At 34.6% G+C, this 10,457-nt stretch overlaps 1 protein-coding gene across 1 annotated transcript; it reads left to right on the top strand.

Moving 5' to 3' along the window:
- Positions 1 to 1,506: 1,506 nt before the first annotated feature.
- On the top strand, positions 1,507 to 3,616 carry LOC149509411 (cytochrome b6). The gene is made up of 2 exons (XM_089757728.1): positions 1,507 to 1,907; positions 2,732 to 3,616. The coding sequence occupies exons 1-2, from the start codon at positions 1,902 to 1,904 to the stop codon at positions 3,371 to 3,373; spliced, it is 648 nt and encodes a 215-aa protein (XP_089613854.1). The 5' UTR covers positions 1,507 to 1,901; the 3' UTR covers positions 3,374 to 3,616.
- The last annotated feature ends 6,841 nt before the right edge of the window (positions 3,617 to 10,457 follow it).

Here is a 10,457-nt window from a genome sequence, read left to right as displayed (position 1 = left end):
TGGGCATATTAGCGGGCTTATTCCATCTTAGTGTCCGTCCGCCCCAACGTTTATACAAAGGATTACGTATGGGAAATATTGAAACCGTCCTTTCCAGTAGTATAGCTGCTGTCTTTTTTGCAGCTTTTGTTGTTACTGGAACTATGTGGTATGGTTCAGCAACTACCCCCATCGAATTATTTGGTCCTACTCGTTATCAATGGGATCAAGGATACTTCCAGCAAGAAATATATCGAAGGGTTAGTGCTGGGTTAGCCGAAAATCAAAGTTTATCAGAAGCTTGGTCTAAAATTCCTGAAAAATTAGCTTTTTATGATTACATTGGCAATAATCCGGCAAAAGGAGGATTATTCAGAGCGGGTTCAATGGACAACGGGGATGGAATAGCCGTTGGGTGGTTAGGACACCCTATCTTTAGAGATAAAGAAGGGCGTGAACTTTTTGTACGTCGTATGCCTACTTTTTTTGAAACATTTCCGGTTGTTTTGGTAGACGGAGACGGAATTGTTAGAGCGGATGTTCCTTTTAGAAGGGCAGAATCGAAGTATAGTGTCGAACAAGTAGGTGTAACTGTTGAGTTCTATGGTGGCGAACTCAATGGAGTGAGTTATAGTGATCCTGCTACTGTGAAAAAATATGCTAGACGTGCTCAATTGGGTGAAATTTTTGAATTAGATCGTGCTACTTTGAAATCCGATGGTGTTTTTCGTAGCAGTCCAAGGGGTTGGTTTACTTTTGGGCATGCTTCGTTTGCTTTGCTTTTCTTCTTCGGACACATTTGGCATGGTGCTAGAACCCTGTTCAGAGATGTTTTTGCCGGTATTGATCCAGATTTGGATGCTCAAGTGGAATTTGGAGCATTCCAAAAACTTGGAGATCCAACTACAAGAAGACAAGTAGTCTGATGCAAGATTGCTTTGTTATTTTTCGCTTCTATTTTCTGTTTGTGATTTGACATAGGCTGCTGTAAAAATCTTGATTAAAATCGCTGCCTTTTCTTTGATTCTTGTTCTTTCGTTATTTTATTCGGGAGATGATTCTAAATAAATAGGTACGGAAGCTATAATTGTAAACCACGATCGAATTTATGGAAGCATTGGTTTATACATTCCTCTTAGTATCTACTCTAGGGATAATTTTTTTCGCTATCTTTTTTCGAGAACCGCCTAAAGTTCCAACTAAAAAAATGAAATGATTTTTCATTATCTCAATTGAAGTAATGAGCCTCCCAATATTATATTGGGAGGCTCATTACTTCAATTAGTCCCCGTGTTCCTCGAATGGATCCCTTAATTGTTGAGAGGGTTGCCCAAAGGCAGTATATAAGGCGTACCCAGTAAAACTTACAAGTAAACCAGATATAGAGATGGCGACTAAAGTTGCTGTTTCCATTATTATATAATTATATAAATAATATATATAAATATAAATATAAATAATATAAATATAAATATAATTTCAAGATCACAATGGATCTATGATAAGATCGTTTATTTACAGCGGAATGATATACAAAGTCAACAGATCTCACTGAATACAAAATAAGATTTATGGCTACACAAACCGTTGAGGGTAGTTCTAGATCTGGTCCAAGACGAACTGTTGTAGGGGATTTTTTGAAACCATTGAATTCGGAATATGGTAAAGTAGCTCCTGGATGGGGAACGACTCCTTTGATGGGTGTCGCAATGGCTTTATTTTCGATATTCTTATCTATTATTTTGGAGATTTATAATTCTTCCGTTTTACTGGATGGAATTTCGCTGAATTAGATTCACAAGAACCACGAAGCCTCGCTTTTCAATACAAAAAGTGAAACTTTTAGTTCTCGGATTTTTTTTAGCCCATTCTATTTTGGTAGTTCGACCGCGAAATTTTTTTTGTTTCTGTATTTCCGGAATATGAGTGTGTGACTTGTTATAATTGATCCTATTGATAGTACAGAAAATGGGTCTGTCCTCTTGATCGAGATAGTTTTATCCCGTCGGATAGCCATTCTAGTATCTGGAGCACGGAATATATGAAATGGATCACGAAGTATTCGAACTATGATTCATACTTAATATTCAAACCTCGCGGCCGGACTCAAAAAAAAAAAAAATTTTCAAAGAAAGAGGTTTTTTATTTATAAATCGAGAAATTTTTTCTTCTTTCAAACTCTCATTTAGTTTATGCTTATTTTGATCAAAGGACAAACCTTTCTTTTCTTTGTATTTTTATTTATTATATCTATTCTATTCATTGAATAAGTGATGATCCAATAATTCTTACTCAAAGAATCTTTGGACTTAGTTTGAAGGTTTTATTGAATCATCGCGGTTCTGGTATGAATCTGAAGTTTCAATTGATTCATAGGGTCTTAACAAGAGAATTCCTATTAAAAATAAAGAAAACAAGAATAAAGCCACATTCCATATAAATAACAAATCAAAGCAAAGAAAAAGAAAAGAAATAAGTAGGTAAATAGAAGATTCAAGAGGCCTGATCAACATAAAGACGAATGCGCCGACTTGATTTTTTGGCATTATAATTACAACTACAAAAAAGAGCTTTCGGATTTTTACTCTTTTGTGTCTTCAGATAAAATTGAATGAAAAGATTAAGAAGTTTCAAACTTTCTATTCCATATCCGTTTCAGCTATTATTTGGGTGTTTTTGTTTGAGCTGTACGAGATGAAATTCTCATATACGGTTCTCAGGGGGGGAGTCCTCTTGGTTTACCTATCTCAATAAAGTCTATGATTGGTTCGAAGAACGCCTCGAGATTCAGGCGATTGCAGATGATATAACTAGTAAATATGTTCCTCCTCATGTTAACATATTTTATTGTCTAGGAGGAATTACGCTTACTTGTTTTTTGGTACAAGTAGCTACAGGATTTGCTATGACTTTTTACTATCGTCCAACCGTTACTGAGGCTTTTACTTCTGTTCAATACATAATGACTGAAGCTAACTTTGGTTGGTTAATCCGATCAGTTCATCGATGGTCGGCAAGTATGATGGTCTTAATGATGATCCTGCACGTATTTCGTGTCTATCTCACTGGTGGTTTTAAAAAACCTCGCGAATTGACTTGGGTTACAGGCGTGGTTCTGGCTGTGTTGACTGCATCTTTTGGTGTAACAGGTTATTCCTTACCTTGGGACCAAATTGGTTATTGGGCAGTCAAAATCGTAACAGGCGTTCCGGAAGCTATTCCGGTAATAGGATCGCCTTTGGTAGAGTTATTGCGTGGAAGTGCTAGTGTGGGACAATCCACTTTGACCCGTTTTTATAGTTTACACACTTTTGTATTACCCCTTCTTACTGCTGTATTTATGTTAATGCATTTCCTAATGATACGTAAGCAAGGCATTTCTGGTCCTTTATAGAGAATATAGACCATAGCTATATTGTAACCAATCATTTATCTTATTACTTGCCAATCATTTATCTTATTACTTGGGGGAGGAACAATAGTATTTCATTGCTACAAATATGGATTGTTGAAAAAAAAAAAAAAATAAGACATGTATTTGGATATTTCCTTTCAACTCCACAATATTCTATTATTTATTTGATATGACATGAATAGTTGAAGGGAATTCCCCGAAGAGAAAATGGATTATGGGAGTGTGTGACTTGAACTATTGATTGGGCCATGCAGAAATATGCCTTTATCTGCTACATTGGAATTCACAACCAAATGTGTCTTTGTTCCAACCACCGTGTAAGCCCCATACAAAGGATAGGCTGGTTCGCTTGAAGAGAATCTTTTCTATGATCAGACCTGACGATGTCGTGTATGAACAGGGCTCCGTAAGATCCAGTAGAATAAGTGATTTGGCATAATGCAAATTAGATTTTATTTATTTATTTTTATTTTTTTTTTACTTTCTTATCTTAATAGTATGAAAATACATTCATTTCTTCTGCATCGACCCGATTTATTATTATTATACTATCGGAGTGAAACAAGGGATCTAAAGAAGAGCAAAGGCTAGACTATATTAGTAACAAGTAAATCCTTTGTATGTAAAAAATCTCGATATATTTTTGGGATAAAGGTGAATCGCAAGGCCTAAGACGACCCAGAAAGCACTTGATCACGATCAACTTTGTACGCCTACTTGGGTATTGAGCATTTACCTGTAAAAATGGCATTCCTTGGAATGTATAGTTGCAACTTCGTAAAATGGAATCAGGTAACTTTTTTCTTACATATGAAATCATTCATATATGTGTGGATAACATATAGATTCATTTTATATGTATCCGTTTGTATCCATTTGATTCGATTGATTTTTGCTTGAGCCGGATGATGAAAAATTATCATGTCCGGTTCCTTCGGGGGATGGATCTAGAAAAATTCACCTATCCTAATAACAAAAAAACCTGACTTGAACGATCCTGTATTAAGAGCTAAATTAGCTAAAGGTATGGGTCATAATTATTATGGGGAACCCGCATGGCCCAATGATCTTTTATATATTTTTCCAGTAGTAATTCTCGGTACTATTGCTTGTAACGTAGGCTTAGCGGTTCTAGAACCTTCAATGATTGGTGAACCCGCGGATCCATTTGCAACTCCTTTGGAAATATTACCTGAATGGTATTTCTTTCCTGTATTTCAAATACTTCGTACAGTACCTAACAAGTTATTGGGTGTTCTTTTAATGGTTTCAGTACCTGCGGGATTATTAACAGTACCTTTTTTGGAAAATGTTAATAAATTCCAAAATCCATTTCGTCGTCCAGTAGCGACAACCGTTTTTTTGATTGGTACTGCGGTGGCCCTTTGGTTGGGTATTGGAGCAACATTACCGATTGATAAATCCCTAACTTTAGGTCTTTTTTAAATTGAATCAATTTTAAAATAAAATATCATGATGTGCGTATCTAGGGAGTAGTCACTTCAAAGTCAAAGTGAATTCTCCCTAGATACATTTATTCAATTCTGGTCCCAATATATGGATTGTGCTGAAGGTTCAAAATCCATTTTCGTTTTTTTTTTTTTTTTCTAATTTTCTAAAGTAAAAAAAAAAAAAATGAAATAAATCCTAAATCCAATGGATTTAAAATTTTGGTAAATCAATTTCGCAATGCTTTTCTACTTCTTTTCTAGAATGCCCAATATTTGTTTTACATCTTCTATGCGAAAGTGTTCAATTTTCATAAGGTCTTCTTGACTGTTATTCAAAAGGTCCAATAATGTATGTATATTGGACTTTTTGAGACAATTATAGATCCTGGGAGGCAATTCTGATTGGTCAATAAAAATATATTTCAATGCTATTTCTTTTTTCTTTTTTCTTAGTTTAGCTAATCTATCATGAAAAGGAAAAAAAGGTAAAGTAACGTTGTGTTGATTGTTTTCTAAATGTAAGTTTTCTTCTTCCGCATCTAGAAAGGGAATAAATAAATCAATCAAATTCCGAGAGGCTTCATGAAGTGCTTCTTTAGGAGTTAAACTTCCATTTGTCCATATTTCTAGAAAAAGTATCTCCTGTTTTTCATTATCATTCCCATAACAATGAATACTATGATTCGCATTTCGAACAGGCATGAATACAGCATCTATAGGATAACTTCCGTCGTGAAAGTTCTTTGGCGTTTTTATACCGTATCCTCTATTTCTCTCGATTTGTAATCCAATACACAAATCAATTGGTTCGGTTAGGCTAGCTATATGCTGTGTATTATCAACGATTTCCACAGAAGGCGGTAAGATGATGTCTTGAGCAGTTACATATCCGGGACCCTTGGCACAAATAAAGGCGTTACGAGTTCCATACAAATTACTTCTCAATACAATTGCTTTTAAATTCATTAAAATTTCATGTACTGATTCTTGAATACCTACTATGGTAGAATATTCGTGTGGTATTTTCTCAGATTTTGCACGTGTAATACATGTTCCTTCTATTTCTCCAAGCAAAGCTCTTCGCATCGCAATGCCTATTGTGTCGGCTTGGCCTTTCATAAGTGGAGACAGAATAAAGCGTCCATAATAAAGACGCTTACTATCTGTTCTTGATTCAACACACTTCCACTGCAGTGTCCGAGTAGAGACTTTTACTTTCTCTCGAACCATAGTAATATTATTTTATTTGATCAGATCATTGAATCATTTATTTCTCTTGAAATCTCTTTAGTGTTTATTTCTACACACGTTTTTTTTTAGGAGGTCTACAGCCATTATGTGGCATAGGGGTTACATCCCGTACGAAACTTAATAGTATACCACTTCTACGAATAGCTCGTAATGCTCCATCTCTTCCGAGACCAGGACCTTTTATCAGAACTTCCACTCGTCGCATACCTTGGTCTACTACTGCTCGAATAGCATTTCTCGCTGCGGTTTGAGCAGCAAAAGGAGTCCCTCTTCTTGGACCCTTGAATCCACAAGTACCAGGCGGAGGAAGAAGAAATTACCTGACCCCGTACATCTGTAATAGTAACAATGGTATTGTTGAAACTTGCTTGAACATGAATAACTCCTTTTGGTATTCTACGTGCACTTTTCCGTGCACTACTGCGCCCATTCCTACGTGAACCAACTTTTGGTATAGGTTTTGCCATATTTTATCATTTCATAAGGATAAGTCAGAGATATATGGATATATCCATTTCATGTCAAAACAGATCTTCTATTTTTATTTGTTCATCGCTTTCTTTAAGATTAGTTTCTTTTCTTTAACTTTAAGGAGTTCTTTTTAGAATAGAAAGATTATCCTTGTCTCTGTTTATGTCTCGGGTTGGAACAAATTACGACAATTCGTCCCCTCCTACGGATTAGTCGACATTTTTCACAAATTTTACGAACGGAAGCCCTTATTTTCATAGTTGTTATTCCTTAAATTTTTCCGAATCTACTTATTGGAAGAAAATAAGTTTCTTGAAATTTTTGAACCTTGAATTGGATCCCCCTGAAAGGAATCTTGAAGTTGAAAAAACTACCTAATCGTTCGAATCCTTGTTGCGGAGTCTATAAATTATACGCCCCCTGGTTGAATCATAAGCACTTACTTCACTTTTGTTGACTCTATCCCACGGTGGTATACGTATAAAACTCGATCGGACCCTTCCTGAAACATAACCTAGAATCAGATCTTCATTATCTAAAGGAATCTGGAGTGGACGTGATTCACTAATTAAACCTCCATGAATCCATTTTTGTTCTTTTATTCCAGGTAAAACTTCCTTGACGTATCAACTACTGTAGGGCAGGAGGAGTTCTATTAGACAACCCGTGCTTTTTTTTTTCACAAATGGAAAGTTTCGGATTCGGATACAATTCGGATGTTAGACAGATTACCATATATAACACAAAATTTCTCCGCCGATTCCTTCTAGTCGAGCCTCCCGGTCTGTCATTATACCCCGAGAAGTAGAAAGAATTACAATCCCCATCCCGCCTAAAATTCTAGGAATTTGTTGATAGTTAGAATAGATTCGTAGACCGGGTCGACTGATCCGTCGTAAATTTAAAATAGTTCTATATGGTCCTTTCCTATTCCTTCTATGCCGTAGGGTTAAAACCAAAAAATATTTGTTTCTTTCCCGATGTTTCCTTATGTTATCGATAAAACCTTCTCGTAAAAGTATTTTAACAATGTTTTCAGTGATGTTAGTAGATCCTATTCGAATCGTTCCTTTTCTATTCATGTCAGCATTTCGTATAGAAGTTATTATGTCAGCAATAGTGTCCTTACCCATGGTAAACTAAAATTATTGTTGCTCCCGAATTTTGATATAACCAACATGTTCTTTTTTTTTTTTTACTTAGTAAAGGTATATACGTGAGACACAATCTACTAATTAATCTATGTCATTTAAATACTCTAATTTAAATACTATAACTATATTGAATTGAGGTCTCGTCTTATAATACCTCAGGAGCTAATGAAACTATTTTAGTGAAATTTAACTGTCTCAATTCCCCGGCGATCGCACCAAAAATTCGAGTTCCTTTTGGATTTCCTTTTTGATCAATGACAACTGCAGCATTGTCATCATATCGTATTATCATACCGTTGTCGCGTTTGAGTTCTTTACAAGTACGTACAATTACAGCTCTGATCACTTCTGATCTTTCTAGAGGTGCCTTTGGTACTGCTTTCTTGATCACAGCAACAATAACGTCACCAATATGAGCATATCGGCGATTACTAGCTCCTATGACTCGAATACACATTAATTCTCGGGCCCCGCTGTTATCTGCTACATTCAAATGGGTCTGAGGTTGAATCATTTTTTTTAATCTCTTCTTTCAATGGAACAAAGGACGAAGAAAAAAAGAAATATTGTTTGTCAAAAAAAAAAAAAAAAGGAAACCCGCAATTGTTTTTTTTATTCCCAAGACTTCTTTCCTTTGGTTCTATATTCCTATCCTGAAATAATGAATTGAGTTTTTATAGGCATTTTGGACGCCGCTATTGAAATAGCCTTTCTTGCTATATTTTCGGCTACTCCGCTCATTTCATAAAGTATTCTGCCCGGTTTAACGACAGCTACCCAATACTCGGGAGATCCTTTCCCCGAACCCATACGTGTTTCTGTAGATCTTACCGTAACTGGTTTGTCTGGAAATATACGTACCCATATTTTTCCACCACGGCGTACATTTCGTGTCATTGCGCGGCGCCCCGCTTCTATTTGTCTAGATGTAATCCAAGCGGGTTCAAGTGCTTGAAGAGCATATCTACCGAAACAAATGCGATTACCTCGATAAGATATTCCTTTCATTCTTCCTCTATGTTGGTTACGAAATCTGGTTCTTTTTGGGTTATAGTTGATGGTTGTTTATTAATTCCATCTCTACTACAGAACTGGACATGAGAGTTTCTTCTCATCCAGCTCCTCGCGAAAAAAATGACTAAAAAATATTTTATTTTATTCTTAAGATATATAGGTAGTTACTGAATAATAGATTGAATCCTGGGATTCTTTGCTTTGAGATTTTATCTGATCTATTTGAGATTTTATCTGATCTATTATAAATTTGTATATCTTGTTTGGATATATATTGGATATATATATAAGTAATTAAACATGGATTCTATTTATAGATAATGTCTTATCTTGTTTTTGTTATAATGTTATAACGAATCTTTATTTTGTTTTGTCTTTTTTTATCATATTCATCTCGGATCGACAAAAATTTAACAATCAAATAAAATGAAAATAAAATTTTTAAAATGAAAATAAAAAAAAAAAATGAAAATAAAATTTTTAAAATGAAAATAAAATTTTCGCGGGCGAATATTTACTCTTTCAATATCTATTTCAGTTGTCGGGTTAACTCATGACCTCTCAGAATCAGAACAGAATAAAAAGAAATGAAGTGGTCTCTGGTTTGTTCCGCCATCCTACCCGATAAATCATTAGGATTCGTTTTCAATAGAATCCTCTGCATTCACGGGTTCCGTCGTCCCCATCGCTTCTCGATTAATGCTTAGGTCTGAATTCTCCAATGGAGCCTTAATTTAATATTTAATAAAAATTTAATATTTAATAAAAATAAAAATTTAATATTTAATAAATAATATTTAATAAAAAAATTTGTTAATTTGTTCTTTAGTCAACCTTCTCAGTCTTTATTGACTTAAGGCTCTTGATTTTTTCTTCGATGAACAGATATTCATCTAATTATTGATGAATCTCTATTGATGCTCTATTACATTGCTCTTTATGAGATGCTTCGTAGACCTTACATATTGGAATCATATATCATTTCATTTCTATTTCTTTTTCTCTCTTTCTCTCATCCTTCTATTTATCCACATACTTTTTTATTTTGCTTCACAATTTAGATATATTCATAATCAGATTGGTTTTTTTTTACTTAACTTAATGCAAAAAAAAAGATTTCAGTTGCTATAATGATATGACCAATATATCATATCTTGACTGATTCTTTGGATCCAGATAATCCGAAGCGATGAGTTGGTTATTAGTGCTATAGTTATTAACTTATACTGTGGTTCGCCCATTTTTTTTTTTGAATCCTAAGCCTAAAAACCCAACGAGTCGCACACTAAGCATAGCAATTATATCAAATGATCAATCAAATTTTTATTTAACCTTATAGAATATAGAATTTAGAACTGCTCATTTTTTTATTGAACATAAAAAAATGAAAGAATTTGTCATTTTTTGTTCTATCGCAGAATAGAACGTAAAGACAAGTAGAGTCTTATTCTTATTATTCTTCATCTATAAATATCTATAAATATCCAAATTTTGATTCCTAATACCCCATAGATAGTTCGAACTCTATAGGAGCAATACTCAATTTTCGCTCCAATCGTTTGTAGAGGAACCCTACCTTCCCGGATCCATTCGACACGCGCAATTTCTTTTCCGTCGATACGCCCTGCAATTTGTATTTGAATTCCTTTTGTATCTGCTTGCTCAGTTAATTCAATAGCCTTTTTCATTGCTTTTCGAAATGAAACTCGATTCTTTAATTGT

Source organism: Durio zibethinus, unplaced genomic scaffold (assembly GCF_047325235.1).
Source record: "Durio zibethinus cultivar Kanyao isolate XHJ-2024 unplaced genomic scaffold, ASM4732523v1 HiC_scaffold_178, whole genome shotgun sequence".
Taxonomy (NCBI): domain Eukaryota; kingdom Viridiplantae; phylum Streptophyta; class Magnoliopsida; order Malvales; family Malvaceae; genus Durio; species Durio zibethinus.
Note: the sequence above shows the minus strand (reverse complement) of the source record. Positions and strands in the feature narration are given on the sequence as shown.